Source organism: Scyliorhinus canicula, chromosome 11 (assembly GCF_902713615.1).
Source record: "Scyliorhinus canicula chromosome 11, sScyCan1.1, whole genome shotgun sequence".
NCBI lineage: Eukaryota > Metazoa > Chordata > Chondrichthyes > Carcharhiniformes > Scyliorhinidae > Scyliorhinus > Scyliorhinus canicula.
The window spans coordinates 12,998,623-13,017,188 of NC_052156.1; the positions used below are offsets into that span (position 1 = coordinate 12,998,623).

Genomic DNA, 18,566 nt, shown 5'->3' on the forward strand with positions numbered 1-18,566 from the left:
GGACTCAGTCCAGCGCCGCCACAGTGGGGGGGAGGGCCGATCCGCGGGCAGGGGGGACTTTGTCAGGGGTTGGGGACACTGTTGGGGGGGGTTGGTCTGGGGTGCGCGAGCCGGCCGAAGGGGGGACACTATTTTCCAGGCCGGGTCCACGAGCAGCCGGCGCCATGTTGCACAGCGCGGACGCTGCGGGCCGCCGCCGTACGCATGAGCGGCCATGGACCCGGTAATTCTCTACCGAGTGCTCTGCGCTGCCGTCCTGCTAGCCCCCAGCAAAACGGAGGATCGGTGGCCGTTTTACGCCGATTTTCGGTCGTAAAATGCCACCGTTTCCACGCCGGCATCAAGACATAGCCTCAGAATTCAGCCCGCGATGTCAGCGACTTGGCCGAGCAAGTCACTCAGTTCAAGGCCAATTATGGATGGGCAATCACTGCTAGCCCAGCCAGCCAGTGACATGGATGTCACTCACCTCAACCCCCCTGTGTTCCATGAGTTCCTCATTCTAACCACCCTCTGAAGACGTTTTTCCTGAATTCCCGATTGGATTCATCAGTCATTATCTTGGGCTGGAATCCCCGCTGTCGGGTTTCTCCGTTACGCCGGCAGCGCACCTGCACCCAGGAATTTCCCGACAGCGTGGGGCTGCCCACAATGGGAAGCCCCATTGGCCGGCTGGCAGGGCGGAGAATCCCGCTGCTGTGGGGGGCGCGCCGCATCAGAAAAATAGTGCAGCGGGACAGAGAATCCCGTCCCTTATATCTACGGCCCCCAGTTCTGGTCTATATCCCACAAGCGGAAACAACCACTTGACCCTTTCACCCACTTTACTTTTGTTAAAAATCTCCATCGGGTTGTCTCTCACTCTCCTGTCCTGGAGTTACGTAATTTCACATTTAGCTGTAACGTTAGCACGTCTCTGCTGCTTGCAATCGGTCATTGAATCTATGCCACATGAGATGCCAGTCCTCGACTGTCTTCACGAGTGACCAGAGGTTTATTCCTGATATTTGTGGTGTCAATCTCCAGTCTCTCCCCTGCCGCTACACGTCTAAGCGTCCACGAGCAGCTGCCTCTTGCAAGCTCCTCCCAGAAACCCAGACTGCTCCATCACGGGATGAACTCATTCACCAGGATTGCAGACTAGCCCCTCACCACAACCCCAAGCGTAATATCTAGCAGGTGGCGTGTAGCAGAACAAGCAGAGAGTGTGGAGGTTACCACATTCAGCTGTGCAGATCTCAAAGCTCCAAGGCAGTAATTTGTGTCTGAATGTTTGAACGGAGCCAAGTGAGACTTGCTACTCAGCACAGCTCAACCTCGAGATAGTGTTACGCCAGGACGAAAACATAAACTTCTTTGTAACTTTTAGAGGTCACATTATATAAGAATTATCTAAGGGTTGCAAAAACAAGTTTGGCAAGTAGAATGACATTCCAGGATTGGGGAGGTCATGGATTTTGATTCAGGCATAGCGAAGGAACGCAACGATTTGACATATGGACCCAATGATCAGTGTCTCAGTGGGTAGCGCACTACCATTGGTCAGAAGGTTGTGGGTTCAAGTCCCACTCCAGAGAAAGTGAATGGCTTAAAGTCCAGGGTCAACTATCTGCAGCCAATCAGAGTCAACTTAACAACCAATCAGCACCCTTTTCCCCTGTATTAGTTGTGACCGTTTGAAATTTGGCATTCTCGCATTTGTCCTAATGAAAAGCTTGGCGACATGTCCCCCTTTTCCGCAATATGCAAGTTCTGTACTTCTAAGTAACAGCTGGCCTTGCTCAGACCCTACCCAGATCAGCCATGATCTGAATGAATGGCGAAGCAGGCTCGAAGGGCCAAATGGTCTGCTTCAGTTCCCATGTCCCTATATTCCTATGCTCATTGTTTCTGATGCCAACCAACAAACATTTAGTGAGACAGGATCGCCAGTGCACCCATAGTCTTCCAATATGCACAGACAGAACGAGTCTTAGAACAGGACTGGACAAGGTAGATGCAGGGAAGCTGTTACCAATGATGGGTGTGTCAAGAACTAGGGGTCACAGCCTGAGGATTCAGGGTAAACCATTTCGGACAGAGACAAGGAGACAAAGAGTGGTGAGCCTCTGGAATTCATTACCACAGGAAGTAGTTGATGCTAAAACTTTGAATATATTCAAGAGGCGGCTGGATATAGCACTCGGGGAGAATGGGATCAAAGGCTATGGGGAGAAAGCAGGATTAGGCTATTGAGTTGGACGATCAGCCATGATTGTGATGAATGGCGGGGCAGGCTCGAAGGGCCAAAAGGCCTCCTCCTCCTCCTATCTTCTATGTATCTATGTAACCACTACAGTACAGAAGGAGGCCATTTGGCACATCGAGTTTGCACCAACCCTCTGAGAGAGGGTTCTAGCCCTGCAACCTCACCTAACCCGCATATCCCCGGGCACCAAAAGCAATTTATCATGTCCAATTCACCGAACCTGCATATCTTTGGGGTATGGGAGGAAACTGGAGCATCCAAAGGAAACCCATAGAGACACGGGGAGAATGTGCAAACTCCACACAGGTAGACACGCAAGGCTGGAATGGGACCCGAGTCACTGGCGCTGTGAGGCAGCAGTGCTAACCAACGTGCCCCCGTGCCAATTACAGCCAACAGCAAACCCTCAAAAACTGGAATATTATTTATCTCTGCCAATCAACAAAGGTTTGTTATTATCACCAATGTCAGTTTATTCATTCATGAATGCATGAAAGCCAAGTGATAGTCTTCTCATTCACTAGTAGGCACTGCAGTTTGAAATGCCATTTTTCAGAAAAGCCCTGTCTGCTCTGTCAGGAGGAAGTAAAAGATGGCATGGCACTATTGGGAAGAAAATGGTCGTGGTATTGACATTGGGTTAATAATCCAGAGACCCAGGGTAATGAGGACCTGGGGTCAAATTGAGGGCAGCACAGTAGCATGGTGGTTAGCACAATTGCTTCACAGCTCTAGGGTCCCAGGTTCGATTCCAGCTTGGGTCACTGTCTGTGCGGAGTCTGCACATCCTCCCCGTGTCTGCGTGGGTTTCCTCCGGGTGCTCCGGTTTCCTCCCACAGTCCAAAGATGTGCAGGTTAGGTGGATTGGCATTGATAAATTGCCCTTAGTGTCCAAAATTGCCCTTAGTGCTGGGTGGGGTTACTGGGTTATGGGGATAGGGTGGAGGTGTTGACCTTGGGTAGGGCGCTCTTTCCAAGAGCCGAGATGGGCCGAATGGCCTCCTTCTGCACTGTAAATTCTATGAAATCCCACCACAGCAAATAGTGAAATTTGAATTCAATGCAAAACCCATCTGGTTCACTAATGTTCTTTTGGGAAAGAAATCTGCCATCCTTACCTGGTCTGGCCTATATGTGACTCCAGACCCACAGCAATGTGGCTAACTCTTCGATGCCCTCTGAAACGGCCGGGCAAGCCACTCAGTTCAAGGCCGATTAGAGATGGGCAACAAATGCCGGCCCAGCCAGTGCCGCCCGCATCCCGTGAAAGAATTTTTAAAAACGAGGATGGGTTCTCCATGTTTTCCCCGGGCAACGATTAGCCCTCAACCAACACCACACAGAATGGATTATTTAGTCATCATTACATGGCAGATTGTGGGATCTTGCTATGCGCAAACAATAATAATTGGCCCCTGCCCGTTCTTGCACCGCAGCAACTACTTCATTGGCTGTGAAACACTTGGGGTCATGAGAGGCGCTACATAAATACAAGTCTTGCTTCTCTTTAGTTGGCCCAGGCAGCACAGTGGTTAGCACTGTTGCTTCACAGCTTCAGGGTCCCAGGTTCGATTCCCGGCTTGAGTCCCTATCTGTACGTTCTCCCCACCTAGGTTAGGTTAGGTGGGGTTACTGGGTGATGGGAATAAATGGGGATATGCGTGGGGCTCGAATGGGGTGCTCTTTCCAAGGGCCAGTGCAGGCTTGATGGGCTGAATGGCCTCCTTCTGCACTGTAAATTCCATGAAATCTATGAAATCACTTTTAGCATTCACCAGGCGTGCGTGTGTGAGGTACTGGTGCCCAGCCAATGCGTGCGAGACATTTTAAACTGTCGTTATTCGTCAACGCCTCGAGTGCTCACCTGACCAGCTCAGAATTAGAGTGTGAACTGATTTGAAAGACAGTGATCAGCCTGCTGATGACAGGATTGTGAGCTGGCATGAATAGTGGGAGGCAACGGATGGGAGAAATAGCGCAGCTTCCTAACACCTTTGGAATGTGCGATGTGTCCAACCCAAAAAAGAAACTGCGAGCTGACAGACATTTGACATCGTTTTCAGGAATAAATATAGGTTACAATTAGATCTGAAAGGGCTGAGAGCCCAGGTTACTTTCCAGACTTAACAAAGCTTGTCAGCCTGAAATTTACTTTAATTTCGCCTCCCTCCCCCTCCATGTTCCCCCCCCCCCCCCCCCCCCCCCCCCCCCCCCCAACCACCTTCCTCTTCATTCGGCCTCCAAGGCTGCTTAATCCCGATGGCCTGCTCACCTTTCTCTTTCATGTCAAACCCGTCTGCCCTCAACAACTCTCAACCCCCTCAGTCCATCCCAAACGTCCCATTCAGGAAGTATTTTCCCATGTCTTTCTCATGCAGTCTGGGACTAAGAAAGTATTTGTTGTACGATTGAAAAGTTTGCCCGGTCACCTGTGGCCTCCAGCTGTCTGTGTGCCGAGCCTCTCTCTTCCCATTTTTCATCACAGTCTTGCTTGCCTCCCTACAACGCTTGCTTAGAAGTCTGAGAATTCTTCTCGTTTGGTCAAAGCGACGAGCATACCTTGCATACCTCTCCTCCCTACATCTGCACCATTGAACTTGAGGTCTGTCACACCATTTGCTACTGTCACTCAATCTTTCACAAGACCTCAAGACCGTGATAGTCCACGTGCACTCCTGTCTAGTCCACGTGCACTCCCGCCTAGTACACGTGCACTCCCGCCTAGTCCACGTGCACTCCCGTCTAGTCCACATGCACTCGCGCCTAGTCCACGTGCACTCCCGCCTAGTCCACGTGCACTCCCGCCTAGTCCACGTGCACTCCCGCCTAGTCCACGTGCACTCCCGCCTAGTCCACGTGCACTCCCGCCTAGTCCACGTGCACTCCCGCCTAGTCCACGTGCACACCCGCCTAGTCCACGTGCACACCCGCCTAGTCCACGTGCACTCCCACCTAGTCCACGTGCACTCCCGCCTAGTCCACGTGCACTCCTGCCTAGTCCACGTGCACTCCTGCCTAGTCCACGTGCACTCACATCTAGTCCACGTGCACTCCTGTCTGGTTTCCCTCCGTCCAACGATCAACAAGCTTTTAATACCAAAGTTTAAGATCACCCATCCTTTCAACTTCAAATGTTTAAGATCCTCAACCTTGCTTCCAGATCCCAACATGGCCCCACCCCTCCCTATTTCTCTCACCACGTCCAACCCTACAATCCTCCAAGATCTCTGTGCCCCTAAAATTCTGCTCTCTTGTGCAACTTCAATATTCATCCCCCCGCGCCCACCATTGGCAGACACACCATCAGGTACCCAGGCTCCGGAATTCCTTCCCTAATTTTTTTCTGCCTCTCTTCTCCTTTAAGGTGATGCTTGAAACCTACCTCTTTGATCAATTGTTTTATCTCCTGTCCTAATTTCACCTACTGTGGCTCGGTTCTCATTCTGCCTGAAAAGCAGCATGGCGCAGCCAGTAGATGCCGGAGATCCCTCTTGCGGGATCTACCCGGCTCGCCACGCCTCGCGGGATCCAACACGACCTTGCGAGATGTGAATCCCACCCATTAGAGTGATACAGCTTGTCTGACTCGAATATGCTTTCCCCAGATCCAACCAAGGTGTGTGATCTAATCCCGCCCCCAGCCCTCTCTCCCCCCCCCCCCCCCCCCCCCCCCACTCTCCCCGAAGACCACGGGTGAGCGCTGTTCAGTGCTGTCTCCACAAACAGATGGAACGGCACTTGTGGGGGTCTCCCAGGGGAACAGAGACGCCCAGGTCTCTGCCCTCTTGGCGGGGTGGCACCCTGGCACTGCTGATGCCACCCAGGTACCCTGGCAGTGCCACCTGGAAACGGGCCTGGGGTGACATACGCGGGTGCAGGGTGGGGGGGGATGCTGAGGACCCCCTCATTGCTGTGTTGGGGCTTGGGGGGGTGTTTCAGGATTTGTGGCAAGGGGGTGAGCGATCGGGACACCGTTTAAACATTGTGCCCCGATCTCTCCCGGCACTGAGGCGTTCCGGCGAGCGGAGCTCCTCAGAAAAACGGACCAAATGCGACCTCGGCTGCACATTCCCCGCCCGAGGCCCCCGATCTACCCGATTGGGGGGTTCAATAGCGTGGCATATCTCGGCGCTCCAGGCGCCAGGAAACACCCGGCCAACCGCGCTCGCTATGGGACTCTGTTCCTATTTGGATAGGTCGCGCCTTTTGATTGGCAATTCTCCCGAGAAAAATCTTGGGATGTGTTAAACGGTAACTTATAAATGGCAAGTTGTTGTTTACATCCTGCAGCATGAGCCTTGGGTATTCACTTAGGTTTCTCAGTTTGAAATGCACCCACTGAGTAACCAGGAGGAGACGACAGTGGATGAAACCTTCAGGCCTTTCCACAGTTTTCATCATTAAACACGGTGCAATTCGACCAAAGAAATGATCAACCCCCCCCCATACACTGTGAGGCAGCATTCTTAATGTCGTTCTTCACAAATGAGGCTCCCATTTCGAGGTAGCTGCTGCATTCTCACACCCTCCAGCTTGACACAGCCCCAACATCTTATTCAAATGCTGTAAATACACCCTTAACACTTGGTTGATCATTTTGGATATATTATCTGTGTTCAACAGCTTGAGAGAGCAGAGTTGTTGGTGCAGAGGGGGTGGGGTGGTGGTGGGTGAGGAGGAGGGGGAGGCGCACAAAAGACCCCAACCGTTCGCGCCAACCACCAGCTGTCGATCACGCAGCGCATCGGGACAATTAGATGTGGCTTTACTCACGTGCAAATCTTTGCCTGCCCAGTTGCACTCCTCCCTCCATTCCACAGGAGCTGGCCAGTAAATCTGTAGGAGAGACAAGAACCGTGGTGAGTTCAAATCGGCGGGAGCAATGTCAGACGGCCAGGTCGCGTGCACCCTCGGGCGGGGATCCAGGCCAACGGCTCGAAACAATCGCCTGCTCAGTTAAACCAAACCATTCAGAATGACAGTACAGCTCGGCAAGAGGCAATTAACCCTTTAATTCCTGAAGGAAATGCAGCAATAAATCCACCCCTCCCTGCCACCATAGTGTGTGTGAATCTCTGACTGACAATTTCAATGCATGCACAGTACATGCGAGGTAGTAACTGAGAATTGCATGAATCGCTCAGAACACACATTTCAGTGTGGTCACCGACAATGATATCCTATAAATCAGGCAGGAACATTCGGGACAGGAGAACATCATTCAAACCCTTGAAGCTATACAGGCTGGCGATGAAGAGCTACGTTATAATCTCACCATGCCTTAGGAATCTTTATATATAAAGTGGGATGAGAAAGGTTGTTCACACTGAGGAAGCAGCATTTTCCCCATTACCTTCAATGGACAGTTTAGCGACTGGGCGCAATTAGGGGCTGGTTTAGCTCACTCGGCTAAATCGCTGGCTTTCAAAGCAGACCAGCAGCACGGTTCGATTCCCGTACCAGCCTCCCCGGACAGGCGCCGGAATGTGGCGACTAAGGGCTTTTCACAGTAACTTCATTGAAGCCTACTCATGACAATAAGCGATTTTCATTTCATCTTTCCAAAAGTGAACAAAGTCGCCATCTAAAAATGGTGTCCCGATCTCCGAGGCTCCCGAAACAATCCCCGACCACCCCCCCCCCCCCCCCCCCCCCCAGCCTAAACGCAATGTGGGAGGGCCCCCCAGCAAACACTCATGCCGGGCAATAAAATGCCAGCTTGCCAGCACCCTTGCCAGCTGGCAGTGACATCTGGGTGCCTTTGCTGTGCCAGGCCAGCATCCAGGTGGCACGAGCAGTGCCAGGGCGCCACCCTGCCCAAGAGGTATGCAGTTGGGGGGGGGGCTCTGATCCCCTTGGAGACACCCACCAGCGCCGTTTCATCGGGCTGAACGTTGCTCGTCGGTCTCTGAGGTGAAAGGACTGAATCCCAAAGCCTCAGGTATCTTGGGAATCTGCATATTTGAGTCAGACTTGCTGCCTTGCTCTAATATGCAAATTTGACAAAAATGATGGGACGGGATTCACCTCGCAACGTCTCGCGACACTGCATTGAATCACGCGAGGTGTTGCGAGCCGGGTAGATCCCGGGAGCGGGGTCTCCCGGCTTCCATCGGCCACGCTGCGCTGCAGCGAGCTGTTTTTCCGGCATAGCGTGGCCATAAAATCGCGCTCCCTGTCCCTTGCACCACGGGCATAGCCTCCTTGAAGTAGGCCCCTCTATAAAGCTGGTGGAGCATCTATCCGATAAATAGGCAGTATCTGTGCCGAGGCGCAGGATGCAATAATTTTAATGACCAACCAAGAAATACTCCACCACATCCGGATCACAAAAAGAAGCAAAAAAAAAAAGCACGTGAACTAATATAGCACCCGTCATGGCCTCACAATAACCCAAAGTGCTTCTTGAAGTTTAATCGCCGTGGTTAAGTAGGAAAGCACAGCAGCCAAGGTGTGCAAAGCAAGATCATCACAAACAGCAATGTGACAATGACCAGAAAACCTGTCTACAGCCAAGTTGGTTGAGAGATCAATATTGGCCTGGACACTGTGGAGGACTCCTTCTCTCTGAAGAATGCCGTGGGCACACTCCCTCAGTACCCACACTGGACTGTCAGCCTTGGAATAGATGCTAAAGTTATCTGATGTGCAACTCAACGCTATACAACAGGTTGTTGCACTTCAGCTCCCTAATCCACATTGCCCAGTACCCTGCTCCAGGATCCCATGTAAACTCTCATTGGCCAGGTTTCGCGCACACCCATACAATTGGCCCTAATTGGTTACATGGTCTGTGGAGCTTGCCCCCTTAAAGGGCCATGCTACCTGTGCAGAAAAAAAGATTGGTGAAGACAAATGTAATCAGAAACAGGGGAACTTCTTGGCAATGTGGAGGAGCAGAGATCTTTGGGTCTATGTTTGTAGATCTTTGAAAGTTGCCACTCCAGTGGACAGAGCTGTGAAGAAGGCCTATGGTGTGCTAGCGTTCATTAGCAGCGGGATTGAATTTAAGAGCCATGAGATGATGATGCAGGTGTACAAAACCTTGGTTAGGCCACATTGGGAGTACTGTGTGCAGTTCTGGTCGCCTCATTTTAGGAACGATGTGGAAGCTTTGGAAAAGGTACAAAGGAGATTTACCAGGCTGGTGCCTGGAATGGAGAGCAGGTCTTACGAGGAAAGGTTGAGGGTGCTAGGCCTTTTCTCATTAGAACAGAGAAGGATGAGTGGAGATTTGATAGAGGTTTATAAGATGATATGGGGAATAGATAGAGTAGACAGTCAGAGACTTTTCCCCCGGGTAGAATAAACCATTACAAGGGGATATAAATTTAAGGTGAATGGTGGAAGATATAGGGGGGATGTCAGAGGTAGGTTCTTTACCCAGAGAGTAGTGGGGGCATGGAATGCACTGCCTGTGGAAGTAGTTGAGTCGGAAACATTAGGGACCTTCAAGCGGCTATTGGATAGGTACATGGATTAAGGTAGAATGATGGGTGTAGATTAATTTGTTCGTAATCTAGGACAAAAGTTCGGCACAACATCGTGGGCCGAAGGGCCTGTTCTGTGCTGTATTTTCTATGTTTTCAAACCCATGATGTATCTAGCTCCCACGGTGAGAGCGCGACCAACTGAGCCACGGTTTATGGCAGAAACTGCTGCTAAATCCATTCAGCCGGGTTAATCAGTCACTGGAATGAGCTGGGAACTGAAACACACTGAAGAGCATTACATAATAAACCCACGGGACGGCATTAATCCACCACACTAAACATCTTCTGCTTTGCGGCAGTGATGATAAAGTGTATCGATGAAATGCCTACTGGCAAGGGGATGGGGTTTCGCACAACAATCACTGACTGGAAATTGGCAACAAATACGCTTTTCCACTGATCTTAATATTTTCTGTCAAAATACATGATGTCACAGTAAATGGGAGCAGCCATCTGGATTACTAACACAGCGAATGAGAGAGCAGGTTTCCAGGCAATAAAGAAAACTTACTCCTCCAGCCCTCCAGTGAATTATAACACACCCTTAAGCAATTCGGGCAATCCCCCCGATGGCCATAGATCTCAGAGGTGAAGTAGCGTCAACTGCGGCTCAGTGAGCGACTCTTTGAGTCAGATGGCCGTGGATTCAAATCCCTCTTCAGGGACTTGACAATGACATCTTCAGACACGGAGGTCAGTCAGCTTCTACACAGATGCTGGCCCCATCCTCTCTCAATCCCACCACAGCCTCTGAATTCTCAGTCTGCCTGTCCAACATCACAATCCTGCATGAGCCACAATTTATAGAACATAGAACAGTACAGCACAGAACAGGCCCTTCGGCCCTCGGTGTTGTGCCGAGCCTTGTCCGAATTGGGAATTCACGGAGAGTGATGAATAAATCATACAATATCCTGGGCTTTATTGATAGGGACATAGAGTACAAGAGCAAGAAGGTTGTGTTGAACTTGTAGAAGACACTAATTCAGCCTTCACTGGAGTATTGCTTCGAGTTCTGGGTGCTGCACTTGAGGAAGGGTGGGAAGCAATTGGAGGGGGAGTTCACGAGGATGGTTTCAATAATGAAGAACTTCCGTTATGAGGATAGATTGGAGAGGTTCGGACTGTACTCCTTGGAGAAAGGAAGGGTGAGAGACGATTTAAGGGAGGTATTCAAAATCATGTGGGGTCTGGACAGAGTGGATTGGGAGAAACGGTTCCCACTCATGAAAGGATCGAGAAAGGTGGGGTGGGGGGTGCATAGATTTAAAATAATTGGTGAAAGAAGCAAACGGAATCTGAGGAAAAACCTTTTTGCTCAGTAAGTTTGGAATTCACTGCCTGAGAGTGTGGTGGAGGCAGGCTCAATCAGGACATTTAAGAGGGAAGTATTTGAAATGGAAGAATGTAGATGGCTATGGGGGAAAGGTAGGAGAATAACACTAAGTAAGTTGCTCATTGGGAAGGCAAGTTCAGACATAATGGGCTGAATGGCTCCTTTCTGTGCCCATATAATACCCGTCATTCTGAGATCTCTGCATTCCTCCAATTCTGGCATCTTGCGCACCCCCAATTTCAATTAGCCCGTTATTGGAAGCCGTGACACATTAGCCTGGAATCCCCTCCCTACATCTCCCCGCCTCTCTATCTCACGTTCCTCCTTTTAAGACGCTCCTTAAAACCCAACTCTTTGACCAAGCTTTTGTCCATTTGCCCGAACATTGGCTTAAGTTGCTGGGTGTCACATCTCGTTTATCAAAACTGCTGGAACGCACAGCGCGGGTGGGATTTCTGCTTTGAAATATTTTACGGTGCCTTGATTAATTTGAAGCTAAAAACAGACAATAAAGATGGGAGACGAAGCTCAGGCAGAGGGGGGAGGGAGAATTGGAGAGGAGAGGGAGAAAACACATTTACAAAACTAAATCAGAGACTTGGTGCGATAGATGAGAGAGAGAGAGAGAGAGAGAGAGAAAGGAAGAGTGAATGAGGAAGAAGGGGGTTTAGATTCTGCACAGAATCTGTTGAAATATTGCCTGGTACCAACCCTTCCCTCTGCGAAGCTGCCTCGTCGGCCGAGTGTCAGATGATTCAGATGAATGCATTCACTGGGGCCTATCAGCATCACTTTAATTAGGAGTGGAATGCATCCTCATTTATCAGGCCCGGCAGCTGAATGAGACGTCAGGGCCTCAGCCCCTCCACAGCCCCACGGAGACAGCAGTTAATTAGAGAAAGATATCAGTGAAATGCTGAGCTGTTTAACTTGTGGAACGGTAGCACGGTATTCCGCACAAGAATTGCAGGGAAGGAGAAATGGGAGTCTCCTCATGCCTTAAGATCGGGAGGAGGGAGAACGCCAATCATGATGGTTTATTGGAATTCCTCCCTTCCCCCAGCCTCCCTCCAGTCTATTGACGCCACACAGCCTTGAACCAAAATGACAGGTAGTGGGTTAATTAACTGTAATGAGGGTTTGTTCCTCATTGCAAATTTGGCTGCCATTTTGGACAAAGGGAACACCAAGAACTCATTAAAGTGTAAGGAAATACACTTTTAGAAAGGAATGCATCGCATTCTGTTTCAAACTCTTCCTTTCACGTGGTGTAAAGAGGTACAGGACTGGATTTCCAGCCCCCCTCCCCGCCCTGGAATAGGAATGCCAGTTCCCAAACTCCATCCTGGCTCTCGGCAATTCTTGTGGAGGTGCGACCAGGTTGAGGGGATGGGCTGCCTGTGGTAGAGCCATTTCAGGCCAATTGAAGGGGGCCAAGTGGGATTTCTTGTCAGCCTCCGGGTTCCTCGAGGTAGTGGAGACCTGTTTCACTGCCATGGAGATGGCCTCTATCTCGCTGCCTCAGTACAGGAGCATCGAAGTGTTACCCGACCACTTACCGCCCCAGCCACCACCCTCCTATTCCCCGGCATCTCCCCAGACATTGTGGTCTGCCTGAAAACAAAACGTTTTTTAACGTAAGATTTTTAAAATCTTTATGCTACTTCTCTTACTTTAAAAAAAAATAAATTTAGAGTACCCAATTATTTTTTTTAATTAAGGGGCAATTTAGAATGGCCAATCTACCTATCCTGCACATCTTTGGGTTGTGGGGGCGAAACCCACGCAGACATGGGGAGAATGTGCAAACTCCACACGGACAGTGACCCAGGGCCGGGATTCAAACCTGGGTCCTCAGCGCCGTAGGCAGCAATGCTAACCACTGTGCCACCGTGCTGCCCCTCCCTTTCTCTTACTTACCCACCATTACAGTTTATTGTTCCTTTCGCACTTGGAAGGCCTCTAGTTGACCTTCCAGCCTCAAGAGCCCGCATGCCACTCTTAATTGATAATAATAATAGCTTATTGCCACAAGTAGGCTTCAATGAAGTTACTGTGAAACGCCCCTTGGAGGCCAAACCTGTCTCCCTGTGGCCCAAAGGAAACATCCAGCCCACAGAGCAGCTCCCGAGATCAGTGACTCATCTCTCTTAACATTGCTGATTTGTGAAGATGCAGAGCTAGTCTAGGGCTGAGAGGCATTCCTGTTGCGCATATGGGGGCGATAACCATAGTCAAGGAAAGGATTGGCGAAGCAGTCTGTCACCATTATTCTGGCAAAGGACTCACCTGGCCTATTGATGCTGCTCTCATTTCCAAGTCAGAATGGGGTTTCAAACCCCCTTTCGGGAATAAATCCAGCCAACCACATCAGGGCATTACTGAGAGAAACAGAGAGCAAGAGAGAGAGCGCAATAGCAACAGCGTGATAGCGAGAAAGAGAGCAAGACAGAGCGAGCGAGACAGGGAGAGCACCATATTTCAGATGAGGTGTTGAACTGAGGACCTGTCATGAAAGGTACGGATTATTTGGAAACATTTGTGGGGGAAAAAAAGAGCAGGAAGTTCTGCTGAATCCCTGGCCAATGCTTCCTCCTCAACCAGCACTGCCAAAAGCAGGTTGACTAATCATTGTCCCCATTGAGGTTTCTGGGGTCCTGCCGAATGAAAACTGCTTACCACACATCAGAACACTGCACTTCTGAAGTACTTCCACTGACTTGAAGTACTTAAGCATACACGCCAAGGACATGACAAGGTAACCTGTCATTCAACTTCCTTTTTCCTTACTGGGGGATTCATTGATCTTGATGCCAAGAAGAATCAAAAGGTGACTTCAAACGAGCAGGGAATAAAAAGAAAGAGGGTTGTGGGAAAGTTGACGGATTTACTGAAACAGATTCCCCCAGCAGCTGAATGAAAACGTTCTCGCTGTTCTACCAACATGTGTTAGAGATGTTTTACTGCCCTTTGGAAGTTGTCATTGTTCCCTTTACCTCCCTAATTGCAACGTAAATCTTTAACTCATTAATCAGCAGCCCTCCGAAGGGCAGCAGGCTGTGTAGTTAAGCCCTCCGAATTGCCAGGTGTAGTCCATGTGAGATTTAGTCACCTTCTTGTCGTGTTTGCCGATGTTCTCCAGGTTTAGAGCAATAAGGTAGTTCTTCGACCCTACAAATAATTTGCCTCTCTCTTCATCCAGCAACAGAGTGTTGTAACAGCACGAATAATCCAGCTGGTATGTGACAGCACCTCGAGAAACCAGGTCTGAAAAGACAAACGCATTGGGATCAGCTTCTATCTCAAAGGATAATTAGCTTCATAAACCAAAATATAATTAACCTACTTTCAAATTGTTTTGCATCCCACTTTGCAATTTATTCTATCTACCATGGGATGGAGCTGTGCAGCGTAACAGTACCATAGAATCCCTGCAGTGCAGAAGGAGGCCATTCGGCCCATCGAGTCTACACCGACCCTCCGAATGAGCGCTCCTACGTGTCCATTCCCCTGTCCACCCCATAACCTAACCTGCAATCCCTGGACACTAAGGGGCAATTCAGCATGGCCAAGCCACCTAACCTGTACATCTTTGGACTGTGGGAGGAAAGCGGAGCACCCGGAGGAAACCCACGCAGGCACGGGGAGAACGTACAGACTCCACACAGACAGTCACCCGAGGCTGGAATTGAACCCGGGTCCGTGGCACTATGAGGCAGCAATGCTAACCACCGCGCCGGGTAACAAAGGAGGGAAGTCTTGCTACAATGCTATAGGGCACGCCTAGAGTATTATGTCCAGCCTTAGTCTCCTTACTTAAAGAGGAGATCAGAGAAGGTTCACTAGGCTAATTCCCAGGATGAGAGGGTTGTTTAATGAAGACAGGTTGAGCAAGTTTTCGCTCGTGAGGGAATCTAGAACTGAAGTTAAACAGTTAAAAAAAAGATTCTCCTATTTAGGACGGAGGGAAGGTGGAATTTATACTCCCAGAGGGTCCTCAGTGTTTGAGATTCCCTTCCCCAGTGTAGGCCGGGTTATTGAATATATTCAAGTTTGAGTTGGACAGATTTTTAGATCAACCAGGGGGTCAAGGGTTATGGGGATTGATAGGAAAGTGGAGTTAAGGTCACAATCAGATCTTGGCTGTACTCAATGGTGGAGCAGCCCAGAGGGGCCGAATGGCTTACTCCTGCTCCGATTTATTGCATTCTTCAGCTTGGTTAAAATTCCATGATTGTCTATTTTAAGAGAAGGGAAAACTGTTTGAGAAATTCCCTGGTTGTGAAGAAGGCACTAAGACTAGGCTGCCTTTGGTAGCGGACCATTTACAACAGAACTTACTTCTCCACCCACTCACACTCACACTCTCACACCCAGTGCTGGCTGACGCTTCTTTAGAAACACATCTCAGACGCAGTGGGTTAGCCCTGCTGCCTCATGGCGCCGAGGTCCCAGGTTCGATCCTGGCTCGGGGTCACTGTCCGTTTGCGTGGGTTTCGCCCCCACAGCCCAAAAGATGTGCAGGTAGGTGGATTGGCCACGCTAAATTGCCCTTAATTGGAAAAAATTAATTGGTACACTAAATTTTTTTTTTTTAATTTAAAAAAAATCTGAGTATAGTGAAAGAATCAATATCCAACACCTGTTAACTTCATTACTTTAAACTACAAAGTATTTACCATCCATCAACAGAACATGGAACATCTCAAAGAAACTTACATTCCCGATGGTGGGGGAGTCCAGAACTGGCGGGTCACAGATTGAGGATAAGGGGTAAACCTTTTAGGACTCAGGTGAGGAGAAATTTCTTCACCCAGGTGAATCTGTGGAATTCGCTACCACAGAAAGTAGTTGAGGCCAAAACGTGTGATTATAAGAAGGAATTTGATACAGTTCTTGGGGCTGAAGGGATCAAGGGATATGGGGCGGAAGGCAGGGTCAGGGTATTGAACTTGATGATCAGCCAGGATCATAATGAATGGCAGAGCAGGCTCGAAGGGCCGAATGGACTCCTTCTGCTTGTATTTTCTATGGATGTTTCAATGTATGAACCGGATACTAACAACAATGTGTAGGTTGGAATTCTATTACAATAACTGGCAAAGAAGGGATGGGAACCAGAAGTGACAGATTGGTAATTGCCAAAAGACATTGAGGGACAATAAAATAAACAAATGATACCATGTTACGGGTGGGATTCTCCCAGCCCGGGTCCTGTGGATCCCCGTAACCGGGCCATGCGGCCCCGACGCCAGCACTCGATTCTCCGCGGAGCGTAGAATCGGCGCCATTGGGGCCGGCGCGGTTGCGGGCCGCTGTACGCAGCTGGGCCGCCGATTCTCGGCCCGAGATGTGCCGAGCGGCCGCTCTAAAAGGGCAGGCTCCCACCGACGCCGTCCACACCTGGTCGCAGCCGGCGGGAACTCTGCGCACAGGGCCGGGGTGGGGATGGCCTGTGGGGGGGGAGGGGGCTCCGATAGGGCCTGGCCCGCGATCGGGGACCACCAATCGGCGGGCCGGCCTCTCACTCCCGGGGCCTATTTTCTTCCGTGCCGGCCCCTGAATTCCCGCGCCATGTTACGTCGGGGCCAGCGCATTGAGGGAGGCCACCGCGCATGCACAGGTTGGCGCCGCTGCGCATGCGCAGATCCTGCGGCACACAGTTCGCGCCGGGATGGGAGGCTGGAGCGGCGTGAACCGCTCCAGTGCCATGCTGGCCCCCTGGAGGGGCCGGAAAAGGTACTCCCAGCGGCCTGTTCATGCCGTCGTAAAACATGACGGTGTTTCCGACGGCATGAACACTCTGCCGCCGAATGGGAGAATCCTGCCCTACATTCTCCCCATGTCCACATGGGTGTCACCCCCACAATACAAAAATATGTGCAGGATAGGTGGATTGGCCACACAAAATTGCCCCTTGATTGGGAAAAAAATAATTGGGCACTCTAAATATATATTTTTTTAAATGATGCCATGTTGCCAGTAATGGCAGGATGGGACGTCTAGCCTCATTTTATGCTCTATAATTCTATCATAGTTGCTGTTGTGTGAAACTTATTTTTGATAGTTTGCTGATTTGCATATTAAATAAGAGAGATGAGTCTCAGGCTGGGAGCTGATGTCAGACAAAACTTAATGCAGAAAAACGAAAGAAGGAATATATATTCCACAAATTGGTGTTGAAATAGTATTCCAGACACCGAAAGATGTCCAAGTGGTGTAAAGCAGCAATTTATAAAACCAACAGCAATGCTGAATGACAGAATTACAACGGTAAAGTCCAATTCAAAGATTTTCATCAAACCTAACATTCCAGTCTGTAATAACCCTCATGAGGCCCATGGGAACTCCCTAATCAATCTCCCCATGGGAGTCGTGGAACATGAACTTCGCCACTCACGGGCGAGGCCTGTCCAGCTGCGGCCCGTTACGGTTGCCATGTAAATACCGGCCTGGACAGGGACCGGCATTCTGGTAACCTCGACGGGGACTGATTGCGTGTATGCCACCACGGCGGCTGTTTCCTATGATTACAATAATCTCATGTTTACTACCTAGAAGGTGCGCTTGAGTCTTCATACAGTTAGACAGTACTTTAAATAAAATATCGAGGGCAGCACGGTGGCCTAGTGGTTAGCACAACCGCCTCACGGCGCTGAGGTCCCAGGTTCGATCCCGGCTCTGGGTCACTGTCCGTGTGGAGTTTGCACATTCTCCCCGTGTCTGCGTGGGTTTCGCCCCCACAACCCAAAAATGTGCAGAGTAGGTGGATTGGCCACGCTAAATTGCCCCTTAATTGGAAAAAATAATTGGCTAATCTAAATTTAAAAAAAAAAAATAAAATAAAATAAAAAAATATCGACATCTGGTCATCAAAGGTTGAGTACCAAGTAAAAAATGTGAATCAAAACCTTCATAACTCACTGGTTAGGCCTCAGCTGGAGTATCATAGTCAATTTCTTTTTTATTCTTTCATGGGATGTATTCATGCCCGTATTTATTGTCCATTCCTTATTCTCCTTTGAGAAGGTGATGGCGAGCTGCCTTCTTGAACCCGCTGCAGCCTCTGTGTTGTAGGCACTCCCACACTGCTGTTAGGAAGGGAGCTTCAGAGTTTTGACCCAACGACAGGGAAGGAACGGCCAGATAGTCCAAGTCTGTAGCTGGGAGCAGAACTTGCCGATGGTGGTGTTCCCGTGCAGCTGCTGCCCTTGCCATTCCAGATGGTAAAGGTCACAGGTTTGGAAGGTACTGTCAAAGGAGCTTTGTTAAGTTGCTGCAGTGCATCTTGTAGATGGGACACACGGCTGCCATTTTGTGCCGGTGGTGGAGGAAGTGAATGCTTGTGGGAGGGGTGCTAATCAAGCGGGGATGCTTCGTCCTGGATGGGGTCGAGCTTCTTGAGTATTGTTGGAGCTGTACTCATCCAGGGAAGTGGGGAGTATTCCATCACATTCCTGACATGTGCCTTGTAGGTGGACAGGCTTTG

The 18,566-nt window shown here is 49.9% G+C and overlaps 1 protein-coding gene across 9 annotated transcripts in view; it reads right to left on the bottom strand.

Moving 5' to 3' along the window:
• Positions 1–18,566, bottom strand: part of LOC119973830 (semaphorin-3A-like) — a 412,512-nt gene that overhangs the window by 115,108 nt on the left and 278,838 nt on the right. For all 9 annotated transcript variants that reach the window (XM_038812287.1, XM_038812294.1, XM_038812290.1 and 6 more), the window contains 2 exons: positions 14,190–14,344; positions 7,022–7,084 (listed from right to left, as the gene is read on the bottom strand). In XM_038812287.1, coding sequence (XP_038668215.1) covers positions 7,022–7,084; positions 14,190–14,344 — 218 coding nt within the window. The remainder of the gene's footprint in view (positions 1–7,021; positions 7,085–14,189; positions 14,345–18,566) is intronic.